This window comes from Meriones unguiculatus, chromosome 18 (genome assembly GCF_030254825.1).
Source record: "Meriones unguiculatus strain TT.TT164.6M chromosome 18, Bangor_MerUng_6.1, whole genome shotgun sequence".
Taxonomy (NCBI): Eukaryota; Metazoa; Chordata; class Mammalia; order Rodentia; family Muridae; genus Meriones; species Meriones unguiculatus.
Window position 1 is genome coordinate 22,070,297 of NC_083365.1, and position 26,519 is coordinate 22,096,815.

General features: G+C 42.1%; 1 protein-coding gene across 1 annotated transcript in view; it reads right to left on the reverse strand.

The window, feature by feature from the left end:
* The window catches only part of Rtf1 (RTF1 homolog, Paf1/RNA polymerase II complex component), a 58,936-nt gene that overhangs the window by 19,413 nt on the left and 13,004 nt on the right, over window positions 1–26,519 (reverse strand). The window contains exons 2-6 of the mRNA XM_021640588.2: window positions 25,279–25,389; window positions 14,183–14,330; window positions 10,537–10,741; window positions 6,165–6,279; window positions 5,422–5,533 (exon numbers count right to left, since the gene is read on the reverse strand). Of these exons, the coding sequence (XP_021496263.1) occupies window positions 5,422–5,533; window positions 6,165–6,279; window positions 10,537–10,741; window positions 14,183–14,330; window positions 25,279–25,389 (691 nt within the window). The remainder of the gene's footprint in view (window positions 1–5,421; window positions 5,534–6,164; window positions 6,280–10,536; window positions 10,742–14,182; window positions 14,331–25,278; window positions 25,390–26,519) is intronic.

Sequence of the window (26,519 nt, forward strand, 5' to 3'; positions counted from 1 at the left end):
ATTGATATACATATGTGTGTGGAGGTCAGAGGAAAACATGCAGGCATCAGGTCTCTCCTTCCATCGTGTGGGTTCTAGGACTTGAAGTCAGGCTGTCAGTCATGGGGGCAGATGCCTTTACCTGCTGAGCTAACTTGCTAGTTCCCTTGTTGTCTTTTACTGTACTCAAGATGCTTGATATCAGGCAGAAAAGAACGAAGAAAACTCCTAATTGTCTTTTGTTTTTCTCTTTCTTTTAACCTGTTGTGTGCAGACACCCATGTGTGCGCTGTGAACTGACTCACGTCTGACAGAAGAACAGTAAGCACTCCTAACCACTGAACCATCCCATCAGCACTGTTTGGCTTTTGACAGTTTCACTACATAGTTTAGGCTAGCCTTGAACTTCGGGAGTACCACTCAATCACCCATGCCACTTCCATTTCAGTAAAGCTGTGAAAAATGAGTGAAAAAACATACAAAAAGAGGAGATGGACTAGAGAGATGGCTCAGTGATTAGGAGTCCCTACTGCTCTTCCAGAGGACCCGGTTCAGATTCAGCACCCACATGAGGTGGCTCACAACCACCTCTAACTCTAGCTCCAGAGGATCGGGTGCCTTCTTCTGGCATCCTCATATACAGAAACACAAGTGCACATACATACAACTAAGAATAAACCTTCCTTTCTTTCTTTCTTTTTAGTTTTTTCAAGAAAGGATTTTCCTGTGTATCAAGCCCCCGCTGTCCTGAATTCGATTTGTAGACCAGGCCGGTCTTAAACTAAGAGATCCATCTACCTCTGCCTCCCGAGCGATGGGACTAAAAGCATGTGCCACCACTGCCCGGCAATAACTCTTTCAAAGGAAGAAAGACATTATCATTTTCTGTGTGACAGGTGAGCTTTAAAGGGCCAGCTGGCAAACACTGCAGGCTTCTGTTTCAGTGCATTGTTTCAACCACCTAGCTGCTGCAGAGCAAAGATGGTCCGAATGGCAAGCAAGCACAGATGACTGGTGCTTTGTTCTAGTTAAGTCCTTCCCTCAGTGATGAGCCTGCCTCGTGAATGCCGTTCCTCTCCCTAGCTGTCAATTCACAAAAGAGGTTGTCTTCCAGCAGCTATAAAAAAGAATGGAAGCAGAGCTTCGTGTAGTGTGGAGTAATGCTTGTCTATACCCCCACCTCCTTAGGAAGCTGAGCCAGGAGGAAGTTGAGTTTGAGGTCAGTATGGGAGCCTTAGAAAGATCTTGACTCAAAATAAAAAAGCAGGGCTGGGGGGTCTAGAGAGATGGCTCAGAGGTTAAGGGTACCGGCTGATCTTCCAGAGGCCCTGAGTTCAATTCCCAGAAACCAAATGGTGGCTCACAGCCATCTATCATGAGATCTGGTGCCCTCTTCTGGCTTGTAGGTGTACATGTATAAATAATAAATAAATAAATCTTAACAAAAAAAAAAAAAAAAAAAAAAAGGGGGGCTGGGGAGGTGGCTCAAAAGGTGCTCGTCACCAAGTCTGACAACCTGAGTTCTATCCCCAGAATCCACATGGTAGAAGGGCAGAATCAACTCTCAAAAGATGTCTTCTGAATTCTAAATATATGGGATATATGTGCCCCCATATACACAAACAAAAGATGAATATAATAAAATAATCTTCTCATATACAAATATGCAGGAGGGGTCTTTCTCCCTATACTTAAAAAACCTAAGCAACAATAAACCTACCCCAAACCCCTATCAGGAATAACCCCCAGAATACAAAATTCATACAACTACCAAAAAGGAAGGAAGGAAAGAAGATTATGTATGTTTATGTATGTATGTATGTTTATGTATGTATGTATGTATGGCATGTTACCCATTGATGGCTGATGGAAGACAGCATGTGAGTCTGTCTTTATGTTTTTAAAAAAAAAATACATAGAGAAATAGGGTCTGACATATTTTAGATTGGCTTTGAACTTGCTATGTGGCCAAGAATAACCTCAAACTTGTAATTATACTGCCTCAAGTACCCCAAATGCTGGGGGATTAGAGGGATGCCTTCATGGCTGGGATCAAACCCCGGGCTTTGTGCATGGCTGGCAAAGCATCCTAGTAACTGAGTGACACCCATCTCCTCGGCATGTATATGAACTGCTTCAGTGATGCCCACTGTAGGAAGAGGGCAAGGAAGGCATCAAGTAGAAGGATATGGAGGCTAAACTTCCCCTTGATATACCTTGTGTGACATTAGGAAATACATCTTCATTCCCTTTCCTGGCACACAACTCCTAAAATCCATGGAATCTTCAATGTGAGAGTGTCTTTTAGTATGCTAATAAGTTGAGTGGTGGCTGCAAGCCCATAGGTAGCTTCAGGACAGGGGCTGGTCCCTGGAAAGACCAAGGCAGTATTAGAGCGGAGAGTCAGATTCTCTGAAGAGAAGAGAGCGCTGAAGGTTAAACAGATTATCAATGGCCAGTGATTTGCTCAATCCTTCCTCTGTAATTAAGCCTCAAAAACACAAACAAAAATAAAAAATAAAAGAATCTTCCATAGGATAATATATAGAGAGCTGGGTGGCTGAACCAGTGGAAGTTCCTAGAGAATGGCCTGGCCCTCAAATGCCCCACCCTCTGAATCATTTCAGCTGGATCCACTGTAACAGCTTTTATAAATAAACTGATAACTGAGAGTACAGAGCTGTAATCCTAGCACTTGGGAAGTAGACACACAAGGATTACAAATCCAAGGTCAACTAAGACCACACAGAATTCCAGGCCAGACTAAGCTCCTAAGACCTTGTCTTTAACAAAACACAGGCAAACAAATTTAAGTCCCGTGCAACACTGTAGCAAATTAACTGAAATCAAAGGGAAGCAGGACTAGGCCCATAGCTCAGAAGCACATAAAAGAACCTGGATATTCAACGGAGGACTGAGCCCTCAACTTGTGGGCAGACAGTGTCAGCACAGCGCTTGAACTGAATTACAGGACACTTAGTCGGTGTCTGGTATAGAATCAGCTGCTAGTTTGCCAGTGGGAGAAATTATGATACCAGAGACCATACAAGCTTTGTGTTGACTACTGTTAAAAAGCATGTAAGAAACCGAGTTTGGGGGCTGAGCAGATGGCTCAGTGGTTTAAAGATGGCACTAGTTGCTCTTCAGAGGACCCTGGCTCAGTTCCCAGCACCCACACAGTAGGTTATACCTATCTCTAACTCTAATTCTAGGGTTTGTGATAACAGCACACAGGCACCAGGTACATAGATATGCATGCAGGAAAAACACTCATACATATAAAACAGATAAATCTAAAGAAACTGAGTTTGTCTTTGCTTTGTTCTCTTTATCTGCAGATGCTTATTAGAAGATCTGAATTTGGAACCATGGATTTTATAATTTATTCATGAAACAGTAAGAATTTAAAGGTTATTTTTTTAACATCAAAATCAAAATATTCATTTGATGAATAACTACACAGAAAGGAACTGTAATGAGTAACTTTAAAAAAATATTTGAGTGTGATATGATGCAAGCCTGTAATTCTAACATTTTTAGGACGGTCTGGGATATGAGTCTTTATCTTAAATAAATCAAGAGGGGAGAGTTGCGCCAATGGCTTAGCTGGCAAAATCCTTCCCAAATGTCATAAAGACCCACGCTCAGATCCCCGGACCTCACATACAAAGCCAGGTGCAGGGTCACATACCTGTAATCCCAGCATAGGCAAGACAGACAAGCAGATTCCTGGAGCTTATTGGCCAGTCTGAGGAGCCAGAGTGTCAAGTTCCAGGTCAATCGAGAGACCCCATCTTGAATAATGAAGTGGAGAGCAACTGAGGAATACACCTGATGTCCACCTTTGGCTTCCACCCCTAAGAAGAGGTGTGTGTGTGTGTTCGAGCTTGTGTGCCTCCATGTATGTGTGTGTATCACATGCATGCAGTAGCTCCCAGAAGTCAAAAGAAGGTACCAGATCCCCTGGAACTGACTCAAAGGTGGTTGTGAGCCACCATGTGGGTGCTGGGAATTGAACACAGGCCCTCAAAAGAGCAGCTGGTGCTCCTAAATGCTGAGTCAGCTGTCCATTCCTCTTATCAACTTTTTTTTCTAAAGACAGCAATCTGTCTATTTTTAAAAGAGCAGCCTTTTATTTTTTTTAAATGGGCAAATGTGTCTTCAACAATGAGTGTTGAAGCCAGGCAGTTGTGGCACCCACCTTTAATTCCAGCACTAGAAGGCAAAGGCAGGCAGGCAGATCTCTAAGCCCAGAATGAGTTCTAGGACAACTAGAGCTATACAGAGAAACCCTGTTTCAAAACAAGATAAAACAATTCCCAAACAAACAACGATGGATACTGAGGAAACTGGATAATAATATAAAACAGAAGAAAGATGTTAATAAGCCCCTTTATGCCATATATTAAAATTAACTGAAGATGGATCAAAGATCTAAATGTAAAAACTAAACTGTAAGTCTTAGAGGAAATGACTGGTGAATCATGACATTGGATCTGGCAAGGATTTCTTGGATGCATTATCAAACGCTCAAACAAACAAAAAAAGAGATATCAGCTGGTGTGGTGGCACATGCCTTTAAGCCCAGCATTTGGGAGACAGAGTCAGGCTGATCTCTGTGAGTTCAAGGCTAGTCTTGTGTACATAGCGAGATACAGGACAGCTCTGGCCTACAAAAAGAAATCTGCCTTAAAGAAGGGGGGAGGAAAGAAGGAAGGAAGGAGGGAGGAAAGAGGGAGAGAGAGAGGGAGGAGGATAAGAGGAAGAAAGGCAGGGAGAGAAGGAGGGAGGGAGGGAAAAGAAAAGGAAAAAAAGCCAGGAATAAAAAGATTACACATATATAATTTCATGTATAATAAATATTTAGAAAGTAGATTAGTGGCTGCATTAGGCTGAGAAATTGTGGATCTGTGAGTTTCTTATGGGTAAATGCATAAAAAGTACTGTTTTACTGTACAGACCTGTGAATACCACATACTAAACGCTGCCTGCTTGTAAACTTTTTGTGAGTATACAGTATTTCATAATCTTTTTCTCAATAAAGTTGGTATAAAAATCAAAGAAATAATACTCGGGCCCTTGTCTATAAAAGATATTGAATTATTATAGTTAAAACATGGCATTGTTGGGGCTGGAGAGATGGCTCTGAGTTAATGTAAGAGGACTGGCTGAGTCCAAAGGTCCTGAGTCCAATTCCCAGAAACTACAGAGTTGCTCATAACCATCTATAATAAGATCTGGTGTCTTCTTCTTGCCTGCAGGCACACATTCAGGCAGGTTACTGTTTAAGTAACAAATAAGCACATCTATAAAAGGTACCCCTGGCGTCGTTGGTATTCATTTTAAAACAATCTGACGGAAAAAGGGAATACAGGTTAACAAGAAAGGCCATGGGCTAAGTAGAGGCTGAATAACGGGATCATCATTCAATTCTCCACTCACCCGTTCTGTTCTTCCGTTTTTCTCGCTCTGCTTTTAGCTCCTCCATGGCTTGAGATTTCTTATCTAGTTTCTCATCCCGCTTGGAGCGCCGTTCTTTGTTGTGGGAAGTCACCTGAGGAGGTATGGAGTTGGCCATTTCACTCAGTGTTGGGAAGAGACCAACACTTTTGGTCCCTGTGAATTACTGACTGTACGAACTGAAAAACCCAGCTGAACACAGTGGCACATGCCTTTAGTTCTAGTACTTGAGAGGCAGAGGCAGGTGGATCTCTTTGAGTTTGAGTCCAGCCTGGTCTATGTATCAAGTTCCAGGACAGCTGAGGCTACACAGTCAGACCTTGACTTAAAAAAAAAAAAAAAGTGAACTCTTCCTAGAAGAACACTCTATATTACGATCTAATTTCTGTTGATAATGTTACTTCAAGTGCAGAGAGGAGTAATTTTTATAACTGTATTTACACTAACTCTAGGGTGACACACGTCTCAGTAAATACAATCAAGGTGGTTATCTGGGAAAGGAGGTTTACCAACTTACCCTGCAAGGGCACCCCTAGCTAGCCAGTCTTGCCTGAACAAGTCCTAAGGAGTTCCTCAGTGTGGCCGACGGTGCAGAGATGTTCAGAGACTAGTGAGACTCCAGGCTGCAGCTGCTGACGTAGCCCGCACTGACTAGCCCAGGCTAGAGCCGCCCGCCCCGAGTACAGTTCACCAAACACACAGCTGTGCTGTCAATGGCCTCCTACCTGAGATTCTTGAATCTGAGTCAGCTTTTTCTTTTCTTGTTCTTCTTCCTGCTTTTTCTTTTTTTCTTTCTTTTCTTTCTTTTTGGCCGTTTTTAGTTTTTTCTTAATTTCAAATCTGGTTAAAAGATATTTGGCTTTTAAAAAGCAATAATATATATATATATATATAAAGACTGTTTTTTTCCTTTTCTTTTTTTTTTTTCTCTCTCTCTCTTTTTTGGCTTTTTGAGACAGGGTTTCTCTGTGTAGCCTTGGCTGTCCTGAACTCGATTTGTAGGGTAGGCCAGGCTGGCCTCAAACTCACAGAGAACCACCTGCCTCTGCCTCCCAGAGTGCTGGGATTACAGGAGTTCGCCACTGCACCGGGCAAGACTGTTTCCTATTGGCTAGAAGACAGGAAATGAGGAAAGGAGTCACACAAAAAATAATTTCTTGGCTTCCTGAAACTCCAATGCTCTGTAAGTATATTAAAATTGTTGACTGTGGTTGTAGAGATGGCCTAGTAGTGACTTAGAACACTGCCTGCTCATCCAGAGAACCCACATGGCAGCTCACAACTGTCTGTAGCTCCAGGAACCTAATACCCTTTTCCGGCTTCTGTGGGCACCAAGCATGCATGCGGTACAAAGACAAGCAAAGCACCTATACATGTAAACCAAACTAAAAAACAAATAATAACAAAAACAAAGTAAAAAAAAAAATATTCAAAAGCATTACGTTGGAGTAGACTTGAGAGAAAATACTCAGATCAGAGTTCCAGGTCATCCTCAGCTATATAATGAGTTTGAGGCCAGCTTGGGATATATGAAACTCTGTCTCAATAAAGAAAATAATTTTGTGTATCAAGTGAAAACACTGCAGAATATACCCAAATTAACTGAAAATAGGTATCCAAATGTTTGAATATCAACATTTAGAATAGCATTATTCATAGTAGAAAAATGCAGAACTGACTCTAATGGCAATTGAGCGAATTCACAAACCGCAGCATGTACGTCTAATGGAATGCCACTCCGCTCTAACAAGGAGTGAAGTGTCAGTGTATGCACATGGACTGATTTTAAAAACATGGTAAGTGAAGCTGAGCACCGCGCATACAGCGGTGTCGCACCAGGAGGTGGGTGCTGAGGTGAAAGGAAAACGGCAAGATTCTGTGTCTAGGGGGCTGGAAAGATGGCTCCTCAATGCTTAGGTGCACAGGCCTGGATTTATTCCCAGAACTCACAGTGGCTCACAGCCTAAATTAGCTCCAGCTCCAAGTGATGTGATATCCTCTTCTAGCCTCTGCAGGTTCCAGGCACACACACGGTACACAGACATACATGTAGGCCAAGCACCCATACACAAAGTAAAATTAAAAAAAAAAAAAAATTCTTTTTAAAAAGACAAGAAAAAAGCTGGGCAATGGTGCCACAGGCCTTAAATTCCAGCACTCAGGAGGCAGAAGCAGGGGGATCTCTGTGAGTTCAAGGCCAGCCTGGTCTACAGAGAAACTACAGTGTTTCAAGAAAGCCAGGGCTACATAAAAAAACCTCCTGTATAATCTCCCCTCTTGGGGTGGGAGCTGAGAGGGATCAGTGCTAGGTTGGACCAGGATTTCAGCTTCTATGTAGGTCTTTGCTAAGGGACCTCAGCCTCTGGATCTGACATCTCCCTTTTAAATAAGAGCCCTAATATGATGAACTCATCAGGTCATAGGAAGAACAGGCCTTTGTACAAGTTGCTCATATTTTCAAAATGTGAAGCAGTTTCTAAATGTTTATTAAAATTAAAAAAAAAAAAGAAAAAGAAAAAAAACCTTAGTGAGTCCAGGACAGCCAAGGATACACAGAGAAACCCTGTCTTGAATGAAAGGGAAGGAAAGGAAGGGAAGGAAAGAAGGGGAGGGGAGGGGAGGGGAGGGGAGAAAGAGAGAGGGAAGGAAGCAAGGAAGGAAGGAAAGAAGGAAGGAAGGAGAAAGAAAGAAAGAGAGAAAGAGAGAGAGAGAGAAAAGAAAGAGAGAGACCAACAAAAGATGAATTTTCTAAGTGAATTTACTGTATTGCTCAGTGCTTCTAAGTACTTTTGTCATCACCTTCAACATTCTTCTAGTTGCTAAAAAATGTCACTCTGCTTCTTTTAAAAAATTATTTATTTATTTATTACAAACACAGTGTTCTGCCTACATGTATGCCTGCAGGCCAGAAGAGGGCACCAGATCTCATCTGATGGTTGTGAGCCACCATGTGGTTGCTGGGAATTGAACTCAGGACCTTTGGAAAAACAGCCAGTGCTCTTAACCTCTGAGCCATTTCTCCAGCCCTATCAACTGCTTCTAAGGGGGGGGGGGGACCTAAGCAAGAGTCTCAGTGACAGTATACTTCCCTATTATTAAAAAGCTTCCTGGGTTCGATCCCCACCTCATCCACTCCCCCGAGATAAAACTCACTGTGTGTGGTGATACATGCTTTTAGTCACAGCACTCAAGAGACAGAGGCAGGTGCATCTTTGTGAGTTTAAGGCCAGCCTGGTCTACATAGCAGGTTCCAGGCCACTCAGAGTTACATACCGAGAAACTGTCTCAAAAATAATAAAATAAAAAGGTAAACGTCAAATATAAAGTTTGGGACAAACTGCTCTCAAAATTTGTGATCCTGGCCTTTTATGTCAACCTTTATGGTCTCCATAATGACCACAGATCCAAACTTTGGAAGTCACCCTTCCTCACTCACAACTCCAGCACAGTATTCCAAATCCTGTTTGTTGCAATACAGGTTACCTCGGAGGCAGACACACTCAAAACGAATGCCTACCACTTTCTGCTGACTGAAAGGGAACATTCTTGTCTAGGATAACTCACTATACTTAATATGGTCTCTAGAAGGGACAAACAGGCTCTCTGAGACAACTGAACCAATTGCCAGAGTGCGTCAATTTTCTTCTCAAGATACTAGGTAGACAGGAAAAGAAACTAGTTCTGAGGACTCCATTACCTAAGACAAAAGCCACGTTTACTTTGATCTTTCTGGGAGATGAGAAAGAACTTCTGCCATTTAAAGTAAAAAAGCCCCAGGAGCCTGAAGCAGCTTCTGATTAAATACGTCAGGATGCAAGGCAATGCTCATGACTGAACCTAGGGTCTTGGGAAAACCATGCAAGCAATTTACACTGAGACACATCACCAGTCCAACATTTCAGCCTTCTGTTTTACTTAAGAGTTTCATTCTAGAGCCCCAGCATGGCCTCCTGAGTGCTGGGATTATTTTCGTTAATTAATAAAATGACATTCTAAACTTGAAGGCTGGAGAGATGGCTCAGTGATTAAGAGCACAATCATGAGATACAGAGCTCATATCCCTGCATCCACGCAACAAGCCACGCAGCCTACACATACCTGTAATCCCAGCTCCACGGGGGATGGAAACAGGACAGTCAATGGAGCTTGCTGGTTTCCAGCTTAGCCAAGAAAACCCTGCCTCAAATGAATAGGTAAAATACAAGACACCTGACAGCCTCTTCTGACCTTCGTGTGCACACACAGTCATGAGTACCTACATATATGTTGTAAACACACACACATACACATGCGCACACGCACTGTAAAAACGAAGACAAGATTATGACTTTCTCAATAATTTTTGTCTGGTAAAAATGAAATAATATACTTTACTTTTTATTTAAAAAATTTAATTATAGCAGGTGGTGGTGGCATATTGCCTTTAATCCCGACGATTACTCCTGGTATGTAGACCATGCTGGCCTCGAAATCCACGAGATCCACCTGCCTTTGCCTCACAAATGCTGGGATTAATGGCAAGTGCTGGGATTAATGGCGAGTGCTACTACACCAAGCAAAAAGTTGTCTTAAAACAAAAATCAAAAAGAGGGACACAGCTCAGTAATCTTGTCCAGCATGCCTGAGGCCCTTGGTTCACATCACCAGAACCACAAAAAGCTTATTGAAAAATGCACATTAGAAAAGGATCAATAAATGTGACCCTCAGCTATTTGGTTTACATTATACTAACAATCACATCTCTAACTGCCTATTCCTATGAACAGATCCCTTCAGCTTATTAAGGGACTACATTTCAACCCACTTGGAGCTGAAACCCTGAAAGCTGAAAATGCAGTTACTATACCCAACCTACCAAACATCACAGCCTAGCCTGACTCAAGCATGCTCAAACTCAAGCATGTTATAGTTTGGCAAAACCATTTTCACAAAGCCTCCTGTGAAAGGAAATGTTTGGCATTCCATGTAATTTATGAAAAATTGTAATGAATGAGAAGACCAATTGTATGGGTAGAAGCTCTCATCACTGTGAAGCTGGAAAAAAGAATCTTCAACTGTGAGAAACAAACTGAGCGCACAGGGTAGCAAGAGCCTTACCTTCTTTTCAACACCTCCCTCTTCTCTATGCGGTTGAACAGCTCCTGCTCCCTCTCCTTCTCCGTCATCTGCTCCAGGCGGGCCCTGTCTTCCTCATCTCCCATAAGATCCTCTCCGTAGCCATCATGGAACTCTTCATCTTCTGACGAGGAGTCTGAGTCTGAACTGGAGGAGGAGCTGTTGCTGTCAGAGTCTGACACTTCACCTGCAGCAAAGGACAAGTGTCAGAGCACCCCATGCTGTGTGACCCCAGGGCGACACCTGCCTCCCCTGGGTACACACCCACTGCCACTCACTGGGGATGTCTCCTTGATCTGCCTTTAGTTAAATACGAACAGACTAGGAAAATCTAGGCAGGAAACATAAGCCAACACACTCTTTTCCTCTTTGAGACAGGGTTTTCTATGTAGTGCAAGACATCTTTAAACTCACGGTCTTCCTGCCTCTGCCTGCTGAGCCCCGGGTTTACAGGCCTGCTGCCTACCATACTTTCACCTCAACTCTGTTACTGTGAAAAAAAAAAAAAAATCACAGGCCCTATAAAAACAACCTGTAAACAAACAAACAGTCACATTTTTGCCGGGTGGTGGTGGTGCACACCTTCGATCCCAGCGCTTGGGAGGTAGAGGCACGAAGATCATGAGATCTCTAGAGTTCCAGGACAGTCAGGGCTAAACAGAGAAACCCTGTCTCAAAAAACCAAAACCAAAACCAAACAACAAAATAAATAAATAAATAAATAGAAAGAAATATAAAGGCTACTTTTTATTAAAGGATACTGGAGAGATGTGTAATGTACAGGCAATGATAACAAATGATCTAAGTAAAGAGAGTATGAAGGTCTAATTAGTCTGTCTGTTTTTGAGACAGGATTTCCCTGTGTAGTCCTGGCTGTCCTGGAACTCGCTCTGTAGCCCAGAACTCAGAGATCTGCCTGCCTTTGCCTCCTGAGTACCACCACCTGGCTATATTTCTTAATTAAAAAAAATTTATTTATTTCTATGTATATTTTGTTGTTTTGCCTACACATATATATGTAGATATCTGTGTGAGGGGGTTGGAGTCCCTGGAAGTTGAGTTGCAGACAGTTGTGAGCTGCCATGTGGTTGCTGGACTTGAACCTGGGTTTTCTGGAGGAGCATCCAATGCTCTTAACTGCTGAGCCATCTCTCCAGCTTATTTCTTAATTTTTAAAATTTTAATTAAATTTTATTACACTTGCTTATTTTGTGTGTGTGTGTGTGTGAGAGAGAGAGAGAGTACGAGAGAGCATGTGTCAGAGCTCATGTGTAGGGGTGAAAGGACAAACCTTTAGAGTGAGTAATTTCCTAACATCTGGGTTCCAGGGTTTGCGTTCTCTTGCTGGCAAGCATCTTGATCCACTGAGCCATCTAGCCAGCACAGTTAATGTTGTGAGGCTCACTATGTTGTCCAGGCTGACCCCCCAATTCTGAGTTCCTGTGGCTGAACTGCCTCAGCCTCCTGAGCAGCTGGGACTACGGGGTGCACCACCAAGCATAGGTCAGCCTCTCTCTCAACAGCATTACAGTTTGAAGAATTACAGTCTGCTACATTGCTTAACAGAATCCTGAGGTGGTAATGAAAATATTTACAATGCGAAGCTTATTCTGTATATGATGGTAAAGACTGTCAACTTGACTCCATCTAGAATCACAAGATTCTGGGCGCGCCTATGAGGGGATATCTTGATTCAGGTAACTGAAGTGGGAAGGCCGACCCTAAAATGAGCGGCATCATTCTCTGGGTTTAAACCCTGGATCAACACAACAAAGAAAGGGAGCCAAGCACCAGCATTCATCTGTCTCTGCTTCCTGACAGCAGACATACTGCGGCCAGCTCCTCAGGCTTCTTCCACCAGGCCTTTCCTGCTACATGATGGACTATACCCCAAAACTGTGAGCTGAAATAAACCTTCTCTCCCTTAGTTTATTACAGCAACAGAAAAAGTTAATAAACCCATGTTACCGTGCAGCCCTGGCTGACCTGGAACTTTCCATGTAGACCAGGCTGCCCCACCACCCCCTAACTCACAAGTGTCGAGACTGAAAATACATACTACCAAACCTTGCCCACCTCTGGAGTGTGTAGTCTTCTCTACCTGAAAAGCTGCAAATGGGGATGCCCTGTCTTACACATCTCAATCTTTATGCCATGAGTGAATAAGCCTGTATTTTTTTAATTTAAATTTTATTTTTATTATGTGCATGTGTCTCTGTGTGGGAATGTGCCCAGGTGTAGTACCTTCGGGGGCCCAGGTATCCAATCCTCCTGGAGCTTGGGCTTCATTTACTGGGAACTAGCTCAGGTCTTCTGTCAGTGTGTATTGCTCTTAACTACCAAGCCATCTCCCCATTTCAGCCTTTTTTTTTTTTTTTTTTAAATAAATAATCCTTCATTCAAATGGTACCTGCCATGGGTGGCTTACAGACAATTGAAATGTGAGTACCGAAACTGAGAAACTAAATTTTAAATACAAATTTAATTTTATTTAAGTTTTAATAGTCATAGTTATCCTCCAATTTGGTTTAGTTTGTTCTGTCAAGAAAGAATTTAGGTTATGAATTTGGCAAGCATTTTCCGAAAGTGATTTATGTTCTTTGCTGCTGTCCCAACTCCATGGTGCTATGGATCAAACTCAGAGCTTTGAGTATAACAGACAAGTTGGCTGCCACCAAGCTACAATCCAACCCCTTTAAAAAAAAGTTGCCTTCATCCCTCCTCTTCCTCACCCTGGCATTCCTGGCTTGGGGGGGTGGTGTCTGGGCTAGGCTCTGGTGCTGCTGTAGTTTTTTCCTCCCCTAGGCAACTCTGCTCTGCCTTCCCTTTCAGGGTCACCGAAGTACGTAATACCTGTCTGTGGCTCCAGGCGTTGGTAGCTTGGATCACCTGATTAGAAACTGCCCCCAGGTTTTCCTGCATGAAGGCTAGAATGTACTAGGCGATGCTTTCAGCCCACATAAACATCTCGTTCCCCACAAACTCAAACCCATCCATTAGATTTTGATAATTCTGCATTCTTTTTTACTTTACTCAGACTCAGAAGTTTGAGAAAGGAAGGAGGATCAACAGTCTCTGGACTGCAAAGAGAGTACAAGGCCAGTTTGACCTAAATAGCGAAAAACCAAAAACAACAATGAAACAAAAAAAGACAGCATATATTACTAATGGATTTTAAATCATCAATTATACCAGAGTTTGCTTGATTCGACTTGCATTCATAAACATGGGCTTAAAACCAGGTAAGGCCATTTTTTGGCTAAAAAAAAAAAGTTTACTATTTTAGTCCTGGAATAAGTTCAGCTGTCAAACGAATATTGACAAAAAAAAAATGCATAATTTCTGAACTGTCTTCATGGAAGAATATTTTCTATGGGATTTAGTATCTGTTTCAAAGATTTCCTTTCTCAGTCAGACAAAATTTCCAGAAAAAAGAAGAGAAGGTACTCAAGACTGAGAGGAGCCCACAGCATGGGATCTATGGCAAACTCCAGTGGCCTCGCCAACCCTTTGGTATTACAAACCCATGGCCACTGAGGAAACAAGCTCTCCAGCAGACGCCCAGCTGTAGGACAGGCCCCTTTTTCCCCGGTCTCACACCTCCTTCTGGGCTGGATGCTGGGCTCACCTTCCTCAGGAGCTGAGCTCTCAGCTGAACTGTCTTTGTCTGAACTGCCCGAGGAGGCAGTTTTGTTGGCTTGTTTCTTCATGGCTCCTTTCTTCTCTATTTTTCTGGCTTTTCCTTTCTTCTTATTTTTATTGCTCCCAAATGTCCACTATAAGGGGGGGAGAAAAGGAAAATTGAAATAGGACTACGCACTTTAATGACGTGATACACGCGTATAATACCAGTACTCCTGAAGTGGAAGCCAGAGGGTTCTGAGTTTGAAGCTAGGCTAGGGTTGCACAGTGAGACTGTGGTTTTAAAAACAAACACAAAACCAACAGAAAACAACTGGCCCTATTTTCTGTGGTAAAATTGCTGAGGGCTGGCATGCTGGGTTAGAGCACTCAGGTTAGAGCCGAGTACTCAGGGGGGGTCTCGGGAAGGCAGAGAGCTTTTTGCAGGCTAAAAATGACAAAAAGCACAGGGAGAAAGGGCCAAGGCCATTTTTTGGCACAAATAGTAGCATCGACAACTCCGAGGAAGCAGTAAGTGAAGTTAGTTTGTTAAGTCTTGTTTTAAAATCTGGACTGTGAGGCTCAAGAGACAGCTCAACGGTTAAGAGTCCATACTGTTCTTGTAGAGGACCCAATTCAGTTACACAGACAGGCACTAAGTTACATTGCTAGTAAGTGCAGAAACAGATTTGCAACAGAGACCTAACTCATAAAATACACTGAGGCAGTGTTGTCTCCTGCTTCCTGTTACTTTTATTTCTTTTTCTGTTGGTAGTGTACATGTGGACGTGAGTGCCCATGCACCAGCCGGAGGTCAAGGTCAAGGGTCTCTTCCCCCACTGCTCTCCACGTCAGTGTGTGAGACAGAGTCTCTTACTGAGATTGGCTGGAAGTGAGCTCCAAGGACCCGTCTGTCGTCCCTGCTCCCAGTGGAGTTACAGACATGCTACCCAGCTTTCGTGTGGGTGCTGGGGATCTGAACTCTGTCTTCACGCCTGCATGGTGGGCACTGCACTGACAGCAGTGACAAAGACTGAGGGCTGGAGATGACTCAGAAGCTAAGAGTTCTGGGTGCCCTTTTAGAGGACCCGGGTTCACTCTCCAGCACCCATGTGGCAGCTCAATTTCAGGAGATCCAAAGTGCTTTTCTGGTCTCCGTGGCACCAGGCACCCAAGTGGTGCAGACATACATGCAAGTAAAACATACAAACACATTTAAAAAAAAAGTAATCTAAGATTACACTGTAATAGTGTTTCATTAGATCACAAACATGAGATCCTGGACTTCTCCACTTCAGGAACCTGCAATCTGGGTCATTAAAATAACAAGCGGCACATGTTTGTAATTCTAGCCTTCTGATAGTCTAACCTGCTGCTCTAGAAAGACTTTAGTAACTGAAAAGTAACTGATGAGTTTTAGTCTACTTTTTAATTTTCATTCTATAAGGAATTTGCACTAAATTATGATGATCCTTTCATCCCCACAGACCATTCATTTTCGTAAACTACACTTTCTACATGTACTATTTAACAAAAGCACAGTGTTTTTGATCCTACTCTAACAGGATGATAAACTTCGCTCCCCCAGGATCAGTACACTAATCCTGGGTAGTTTTTGTTGTTTTGGTGGCTCTGGGGAAGAAGCCACCTTATCGGTGTCTCACAGCAGCTCTTCCTAAGACCATCCCTCTTACTTCATCTTGATAAAAATATTCTTGTAGGTGCTTTATTTTCTTTTTAGAGACTAAATCTTCCTATGGAACCCAGGCTGAACTCAAACCCGCAATCCTCCTTAGCATTAATGGTGTGATATAATTACTTTAATTGCTGTTTACTTTTCATTTAAAGGGGAATGAAAATAAAACAACTGTATGTTCTGGGATAAGATATTATATGAGTGAATAGTGACTTGTATAGGTGAATTTGCTTTCTAAACTGTTAATTTCAACACCTAGGTCATCATCTAGAAAGAAAATGTAATTTTCTCTTAAACCTGAAGTTTCAGGCATTTCTGATTTTAAATGCTTAAGGAAAGTGATTTGCAAGTCAGTTTAAAAGAATTAAAAACCGTTCACAATGTTTTTTAGCTAAAACACACACACACCAATTTTCCATACAGACAGTATTAAAAGTCAATAATGTATACTGCTCCATTGGCTCTTGTTATAAGAAATAGGACAAAAGTATATACACTACTCTAGGTTTCAGTTATGAAAACGGCCTCAATCCACCTTTCCCAAACAGGGTCTGGACGCCTCCCCAACAAAAATATGAGGCAGTTCAGAGTGAGTTACCAGGGTCATGTGTGAGTCAAAGTGGCCAGGTCTATGTTTGCCTACGGGTGTGGGTTTCTAATGTGCAATAGAGCCAAACTCTGGACTCCCGGGGGAGTGGGTGTCGACCAGAGAAAAACTACCTAAGTGTGAAGTCACACAAATGAACCCAGCTGGGAAAGAAGCGTGAAGCCAGGGCTTCCTCATGCTTCTGCTCTTCTTCTCTCTGCCTAAGCTTCAACCGCCTCCCATCTGTTGCATGTGACACTGCTTTATGGGGAGGGACAAAAAACAACAGTAAAAACAGACAAAAATTCAATGCTGACCTAAAGGGGGCTTCTTTGCTGAGCCTAAGTGTGAAAAGGGTGTCGGCTGTCTTTGATTCAACAACTTTCTGAAGATGATGGCAAAGCTGCCCTTTTCCCCCAACGAGGCTGACTCAGGGAGCTCTATGACACCAAACGAAAATAACCAACAGTGCAGTATGTGACCCTCTAGGAAAATGAGAATATTACACCTAAAAATAAATTTCTGGGGGCTGAAGAGATGACTCAGAGGTTAAGAGCACTGCTTGCTCTTCCAAAGGTCCTGAGTTCAATTCCCAGCAACCACATGGTGGCTCACAACCATCTGTAATGGAATCTGATTCCTTCTTCTGGTGTTCGTGAAAAAAAATCAGCTTGACAAGCTGAGTTCAATCTCAAGAACCCACATGGTGGGAGGAGAGAACCAACTCCTGAAAGTCGCCCTCTGACCTCCACGTGTATGCCATGACTCATGCATGCCCAGATGAACGCACACACAAAATTGAAAACTCTTAAAACATTTTTTTTGGCTGAAGGTGTACTCACTGGTAGAAGACTTCGCTATCAGTGAATGCCCTTTGCTCAGCTCTGACACCAGGGTGGGAGAATCACCTCTATTCCCGATACCCAAAATAAACACTGAAAATCTGAGAATTTCAGGAAGACTCAAAGAGTTCCAATAATCAGCCAAAGATTTTTTTTGCCCCTGGAGGATAGATCATATTTGCAGTATTTTACATTAAAATGTATAAACAGATATTCCTAGATGTTTTTTGACCTAAGTACATATATTAAATATTTGTGTAATACCCATTCTATCAAAGTATAAATGAGGATAATCAACACTTCATGTCAAGAGAAACAACAGAGAAATATTTTACTCCAGTCTTTCTGTTAGAGACCGCTGGAGACAGCTTACCTATCACATCAAATCCCTTATTCTTCTGAGTCTGAGACAGAGGAAATACGAAGTCTTTCCTTGTCAGAGTGACAGTAAGTGGAGTGAGGGGAGGCAGGGCAGAATTGATGCTCTGATGATTTGTCCACTGAGGATAAAGTACAGGAAATGAGCTGCATGTTATGATTTTTTTTGGGGGAACTAAGGCAGTAGTGAAGGGAAAGCCCTGTTGCTATCTGTCAAAAGTCCAAGCCTCTATTTTCTTATCTGTGGAATGATGAGTCCAGATGATCTCTAAGACCCTCGGCATTATTGGATTTTTATATTACGTGGATGTTTGTCAGGAGGGCTCTGTATTCATTATCCTAGAAACTAAAAAGCCACAAAAGCAGTATCTGAGAAGGGATAGTTTCTGAACTTTGTGTTTTGTTTACTTTTATCCTGAAGATTAAAAGAGTCACAGAAACTGAAGAGTATATCTTATGTCAGTACAAAGGCCCCTGAACTCTGAGCACAGGGGCCAGAGCATCCCCAGTGAGAGCCACCATAAACTACCAAGGAAAGGAGGAGAACTGGCTGTCAGTCAGGACTCTCATACGTATTGACACCCTGTTGCTTTCCAAAGCACCCTGTTGCTTTCCAAAGCCCCACCCAACACCAGACAAGCAGTGATATAGACACACATCAAAGACAGACCAAAATACAAGCCAGAGGGAAGATGTTTCTTATTTAATAAGACAGGCTACAGCCTGACTCTCACTGAGGTAACAGCTTAATGGCAGCAGTCAAGTAACAAATCAGAAGGTGTGTACCAAACTACCCCACATCATCCTAAGGGTGTGTGGATGTTACAAGCAACCTAGGACCAGTTTCCTTCCAAACACTAAGACGGAAGATGGGCTGGAACAGAGAGTGGAAGTGGTTTCAGACTTGAGAAGCCCTGACTTACTAAGAACTGTGAATATTTTGGAGGCAGGAGAATAAAGAAACTTGAAGATGTCAGACAGCATCCCTAAGATGCCTAGGTCTTGGAATCCAGAGCAGAAGCCATTCTAGCTCTTTGAGCTATAGCACTATTGTTGTTGTTTTTGCCCCCTTGAGCTAGGGTCTCATGTAACCCAGTCTGGCCTCAAATTCACTACAGAGCCAAGAATAAACTTGACCTTCTGACCCTCCTGCCTCATTCTCCAGCACAGAGAATATAGGCATAAATCTCCATGCTGGTTCCGAATTAAATTTATATGTGAAATAAAAACATTTCAAGTAAATAGTGTTCAGGAATAATAGCTAACAAATGATTCTAGAATTGGGTCAAAAGAACCGGAAAAGAGCCACGCCTTTTAACCTGAGACTGTTTTCTTCTCTGTAAATACAAGTAACACACTGACTTGACTGCTTACTATGGGTAACATGAGGCTAAAAGGAGACAGGATACGGAAGGCTTCACTCTCGTAAGCCATGTGCTAGCTGTGCAGAGCTCGGTGGCTAGAGTGCTTACTTGACACGCAGGAAGCCCTGGTTTTGATCCTCAGCAGATCATAACTGGAGACATGGCTCATTAGTTAGTTGTACATACTGCTCGTGCAGAGGCCCTGATTCCAGCACTCACATCAGGTCCACAGCTGTCTGTAAGTCAGTTCCAGATCTGACGTCTCTGGACTTCCATAGGACTGTACTCACAGGCACATACCACATAGACACACATACACAAAATTAAAAATAAAAAGCATTATAGAAAAGGAGAAAGTTCATTTTTGGCTACATAATGAGTTTCAAGCCAGCCTGGAACATATTAAACCCTGTCTCAAACAAACAAAAAACAAAAACAAAATAAGCAAACAAACAAAAACCCAGCAGGGAGTAAAGGTGCACGGCATTTAACTTCAGCACATAGGAGGCAGAGGCAAACCTCTGTGAATTCAAGGCCAGCCTTGAACAGCAAATTCAAGGACACTTAGGACTACATAGAGAGACCCTATCTCCAAAACAAAAGCCCCGTTCTACATAAAAGCAATTCGGTATTTTACGTTGAAAAAAGAAAATCAGAACTTCCATTGAAGCTGTTTTTCTCCTTCCTTCCCTCCTTTCTTGTGCTGAAAACAAAGCAATTGTCTAAAGGGTTCTGTATTCACTTTTACAGATGCTGACAGTGGCCAAAACAAAATTATTTGAGATAGCACGATTCCTCAAGTTGTTTTTTTTCCCCATCCTGAATATGAAAAGGGAGTTGAAGAGTAAATGCAACTTAATATTGGCACCCAACATATCAAGAAGACTGGTGGGCTGGGAAGTGGTGGCACGCGCTTTTAATCCTAACACTCAAACGGCGGATCTCTGTGAGTTTAAGCCCAGCCTGGCCTACAAAGAGAGTCCAGGACAGTCAAGGTCCAAAACAGAGAAACCCTATCTTGAAAAACAAAAACAAAAAACAAATCAAAGGCTGGTGGGATGGCTCAATGGTTCCCGTTGTTTGTTGCTTAACTGACAACTTGAGTTTGATCCCCAGAGCCCAGTGAGTAGAAGTTGCCCTATGACTTCCACAATGGATACTATGGCATGTACACACACACAGACATTATAAATTTTATAAAGAACATAAAAATGGCTTGGCTTTCTTTTTCTTCCATTGTAGTACAAAATTAATGTGCAAAAGGTTCCACTGTATTTTAAAATCTGGTAATCACATAACTTGTCAAAAGCCAAAAAGAAGTGATAAAGAGACAAGTAAAATATAATGAATACTTTATCATCTTGTCTGGTAGGAAGCAGTAATAGTCTTTATTGGAAGCATATGCTATTATCATCTTTATGATACAACAAGAACAAAATGCTCCCAGCCATGTAGACCAACTTACCCAAAAAGCTGCTTTTAAGTAAATTTAAAAGTCAAAGTTTAGGCCAGGCAGTGGTGATGTCAGCCTTTAATCCCAGCACTTAGGATACAGAGGCAGGAGGATCTCTGTAAGTTCGAGGCCAGTCTACAGAACAAATTTCAGGACAGCCATGGCTACACAGAGAAACCCTGTCTCAAACAAACAAACATACAAAAAAGAAAAGAAAAAGAAAAAAAGTAAAAGTTGTATTTTTTTTCAAAGTGTTCTACTCCATTGTTGTTGAAACAGGCTCTTTCTGTGCAACCCAATCTGACTTTGAACTCTTGACACTCCTGCCTTAGTAACCTGCATGTTGGGTTAGCGCCTGCCTGGCTCTATTGACTTTCTTCTATTAATACATGCATTAGACACCCCCAGAGATTACAGAGCGTTAAGCAGTGGCACAACTAGATCCAAGTGAAAAGCCTGAAAAACCAGGTGGGTCAGAGAAGGAGAACGCAGAAGTTTCAGGGAGGAAAAGTGAAATAGATTAACAGCTAGAAGACAGCAGAGTCTAAGAGGTGAGTGTGGGCATAAACACGACTCAGAAAGGCTGGAAGAAGTTCTGGGACAGAAGACACAGCAGCGACAAGTGCTGAACTGCAGGCTGGGCCAAATGCCCAGCTCAAAACTGCTGGAAACAAGGCTATATCCACAATACTTTTAATATAACTCTCTCTAGGTGTGGTAGCAAAATGCCTGTAATCTCAGCATTTGGGAATTAGAGGGAGACAGATCAGAAGTTCAGTGTCATTCTCTGCTACATATTGAGTTTAAGGTCAGCCTGAATTATATGAGAGCCTGTCTCAAAAGTTAATAAAAATTTTAAAATTAGGGGCTGGAGATAGCTCAGAGGTTAAGAGCACTGGCTGCTCTTCCAATGGTCCTAAATTCAATTCTTAGCAACCACATGGTGGCTCATAACCATCTATAGAGATCTGGTGCCCTCTTCTGGTGTGCAGGCATATATGCAGGCACAACACTATATAATAAAATCTTTTTAAAAATTTTTAAATCAAATATTATAAAAGAAAACAAAAATTATTTAGGTAAATACTTCAGCTATTTTTTTAACTTTATTTAAATGTAGCTGATATTCAGCTTTGAAAAAAATAAGCCATTCAAAGGTTTTTGGGTTTTTTTCTCCTTAAGACAAGGGAGAATTCACATTTCCTTATCTAGTTGTTTCTAAAAAGGACTCTGAAAGTGTCTCATGTACATTAAGTTATTTTTATAAAATTGTGTTTCTTTCTCTTAGTTTCTCTCTTAACCAAGATATCACACAAATAACTAGACTCTTTTGTATCTGTTTAATAATAAGTGTCACAACATAAGAACTGAGCAGTTTTAATTCTACACCCTCTGCACAGCACTATAGCTTTCAGCCACTAAAGTGTTCTTTGCAATTTCTGAGGCTTGGTCCCATTGATCTTTTAAATTAGCTGCTCTTGGTCCGTGGCTCAGCAAGTTAAAGGTGCCTGCCACCAAGCCTGATGACCTGAGTTTAGTTCCTGAAACCACACGAGGAAACAAAGCCCGATTCTTCTTGTAAGCTGTCCTCTGACCTCTACATGTGCCACATGGTAAAGGTGCTCACGCATACACTACACTCACTCATACACAGAATAAATAAAACTGTAAAAACTTCAAAGTAACTGTTCTCATCAATTTTCTGACTTACAGAATCTAAGGGGACAAAACATTTCTCCATATGAATACTCATGATTCACTAATGTAAACAGTATCCAGGTATGGCGGCTCATACTTATAATGCCAGCACCTGGGAGATGGAGGCAGGAGGACTGCTGCATATACTAAGACCCTGTCTCCAATGAGCAAAGAACAAACAAACTAAAAGACAAAAATAAAGGAGCATATTCGAAAAAACTCCAGGAAGCATCTGGTGTGTGTACATTTGGTTGGTGAAGAGGATGGCCACTTCACCAACCAAAACTTTTTAAAAGGCTGGTTTGCAAGTCGCAAAGATGTAAAATCAAAGCAGAAATGATACAGCACAGTACTGTTTTTTTCCCCAGACAGATGTGTGGATGGACATCATTACAGCAGAGGAAAAAAAGACAATAATCTCTATCTCAAATTTCATGGATTCCTCAGGAATCCCCAACCCAACCTAAACTATCTAGAGCAACCTTAATTCTGGATCACAGTACTACCACTGAGTCCTCTAGGCCAGATTAGAACGAAACAAGGTTTCACTGTATAGTCTTATGTTACCTCCTAGCTGTCCAAAGAAGTAAAACATGTGCTCTTAGCTGTGCAAGGTGACACACATAAAGTAATCCCAGCACTCCGGGAGGCTGAGGCAGGCAAATCTCTGTAGCTCAAGGCTTGTCTGGTTTACAAAGTGAGTCCAGGACAGTCAAGGCTGAGAAACCCTGTCTCGGAAAACAAAAACAACAACAAAACCATTCTAATTCTCAAGTCTTCTGTACTAGGTGGAAAGATGATCTTTCAGAATAGTTGGCAGAGAGGCTGCTATTCCCCAGCAGACAGGGCTACAGTAGGCCTGTGGGCCTGGGCAGCAGCAGGAATTGAGAATTCGTATGGGCTGCTGAAGAGATGCTGACTGGTTAAGAACCTTTTGCTGCTCGTTCCCAGCACCCACATCAGGCAGCTCACAGCCACCTGTAACTCCAGCTTAAGGGGATCTCGTGCTCTCTTCTGGCCATTTCACTGGCACCCAAGTGCGTGCGTGCGTGCGTGCGTGCGCGCGCGCGCGCGCGCGCGCACACACACACACACACACGTAGATATACAGCTAACTAAAAACAAACTTTAAACAAAACAACCTTCAAAAGGGAAAAGCTACTCCAGACTCCATTCCTTGGTAGAAGGGGCGCACCCTAACAGTCAAGCTTTTCTTTAAGTACATAAATAGCTGAGGTAAAGAATAATGACTTGGGTTGTTTTGTTTGTTTCGGTTTTTTTGTTGTTGTTTTTGTTTTTGCTTTGTTTCTTTTTTGAGACAGGGTTTCTCTGTGAAGCCTTGGTTGTCCTGGACTTGTTTTGTAGACCAGACTGGCCTCGAACTTAGAGATTCACCTGCCTCTGCCTCCCAGAGTGCTGGAATTAAAGGCGTGCTGAGAGAGGATCTTGATAAATAAGTCCCAGCTAGTTTCCATTCAATTCAAGATACTTCTGCCTCTGCAATGTTAAGGTCACCATGTCTGGCTAAGGTAAGAAGTGCTTATGTAACTAGAGCAAAGGCAAGCCTAACTATAAAGACGCATCACTGAGACGACTGTTACGGAGCTGTGGACGCCAACGCTGTGCAGCTGGCATACTTCACCTCTGTAGGAGAAGCAGTCAGGACGGGCGGATGGGGAGATGCGCAGTGGTACAAGCCTCTAAGCCCAGAATCTGGGAGTAAGGGCAGAAGGCTCAGGTGTTTAAGACCAGCCTCAGCTACATAGTGAGATCCCAGCCAACCAAGACTACAGAGGAAGACACCATCTCAAAACAGAGAAACGGTACCAAAACAAAGGTTTTTCTGCACTGTTAATGCACTAAAAAAAAAAAAAAAAAAAAAAAAAAAAAAAGACTCAAAATCAAGTTAGTTCATAGGCCTCACAAATTTTGTATTAGACCACGTAATTTTATTGAGGCAAATTACAGTCCCTGCATTGGAAAAATAAACATTTACTGTCTCTTGCTGTGGAAAGCAATTTTAGGTCTCCTGAATTATTTAAGACCAGGAGAATATTACTACAGTCAATCAGAATGCAAGCATTCTTAATTTACAAACATTGGGAACTGGTAAATAGTTTGGATGTTAATTAAGCTTCATGTTATTAAATAAATGTTTTAAAATTTACTGCTAAAAAGCATTTGCTTGGATTACGGAATAAGAGGCTGAAGAGAAGGGCATTATCTCTCTCTCTCCAGGAAATCACTGAAGGGAAAAGTTCTTCCATCAAGAACACCTGCCTACTCTCCCAACTCCAATTTTCAGGGCTTTGCTTTTGCTACTGGACTTTGAGAAAGTTGCCGTAGCTTAGACAATGACAGCTGTCTGGCTTGGTATTTAACAGCCTCTGAAGTTAACCCCATCATTTAGAGGGGTGGCAGATCAAGCTTCCCAAAGAAAGCTTTGTGGCTCAAAGTATTGACTATTAAAATAAATACATCACATACATTTTTTCTATATTATTTTTCTCTTGGGTCTTGTATAAGCCAGTTAGCCTTGAACTCTTGATCCCACTTCTTCAGCTTCCTGAATGCTGAGATTATAGGCATATACCACAAAGCCTGACTTAAATTTTTTTCTAAAATGAAAGCAGTATTTAAAAGATGACTTTTTTTATTAAAAAAAAAAAAAAAGACTACTGGCTAGGCAGTGGTGGTGCATGCCTTATTCCTAGCACTTGAGAGGTAAAAGCAGGCAGCTCTCTCCAAGCTTCAGGCCAACCTGGTCTACAACATAAGTTCAAGGACAGCCAAAGCTACACAGAGAAACCCTGTCTCAAAAAAATAAAAATAAAAAAAAAAAAAGAGGAGGATGAGGAAAGAAGAGGAGGAGAAGAAGGAAAAAGTGACTAATGTTTGGCCCTTCCACAATAGAGAGAATGACTACCAAGTAAGGCACATAATTCAAAGCTTTGTTCACATAATTTCTTTTTCCTATCAAGTTCTTGTAGGTCTTTAGTTATAGGTCTTAGTTTAAGGTAGCAAAATCACCAGGCATCACCAAGCCAGGAATCTTCAACACACAGGCCTAGCTCCTCCACACCCACCTCATCATCACTGTCTGACGTCTCTGAGTCTGATGAGGCTGCAGGCTGATTCACAGGAGGCTCCTTCTCCTCAGAGTCACTGCGCTTCCGCTTTGCCAGGGACAAGAGCTCCTAATTGGGCAGAAATAGTCACATCAGTTTTGTTCAGCAGAAAAGTATAATGAAATGTCCGTTCTCCCTGATCTCCTCTACATGTCTGTGCTTTCAAAATGACATACACTCATGCGCACTGGGCACATGAGCAGAGACAGAACCAGCATTCACGTGTAAAACCTGAACTTCAAATCTGCCCTCCCTTGAAGGAGTGATACAAACAGGAAATGGAACTGGAGCTACCATTAAATTTTCAGATTCCCCTCTAAACTGCTGAGTCCCTACCACCCATATTGCATGGCAAGATCTATGTCTGCAAAGGTAATCTGCCTCATGATTTAAATGGCAGACAGCCAATACTCCAAGGATCTTTTACAGTATTTCATAGTAAAATTAGCATTTTACTAATAAGCTTGCAAACTAGAAGTTTCTGAGATCATTTTATATTCTGAAAACGTAAATCAGAAAAGAGGAAGTATATTTCTGATATATAATCCAGAGTCACAAAGTAAGTAGGATTACTTTGGCCAGAATTCTAATTGATAATCCCGACATTCGCATTCACTACCCTGTTGATTTAAATACAAGGGGTGATGGTGCTATCTGCCGTACATAGTTTCCTATTACTTTTCCTCCCTTATGCTCAGTCCAGTTACTCAAAACATGACAAAAGGTCACTTGCTCTACTCTCTGCAATAACAAAACAAGCTGACAACTGGGTTGTTCTTACTAGATGCCCGGCTCTCTTCTCAGCATCCGACACGACACAATCTGTATCATTATCATCCCCATTTAAAGATAAAGAAGCAGCTGGAGGGCTGGTGAGATGGCTCAGTGCTTGCTGCTAAAGCCTGATGACCTAAGTTTGGGCCTTAGAACCCAAGTATAAGTGGAAAGAAATAACAGACTCCATTAGCAGTCCTCCAACTACACACGCGCCAGCCCATACACATGCATCACACACACACAATTTTACATACACATCTTTAAAAAAAAATCATCTATTTCTATTTTATGTGCACTGGTGTTTTGCCTGCATACAAGTTTGTCTGTGAAAGGGTATTGGATCCACTGGAACTGGAGTTACAGAGAGTTGTGAGCTGCCATGTGGGTGCTGAGAATTGAACCCAGGTCCTCTGGAAGAGCAG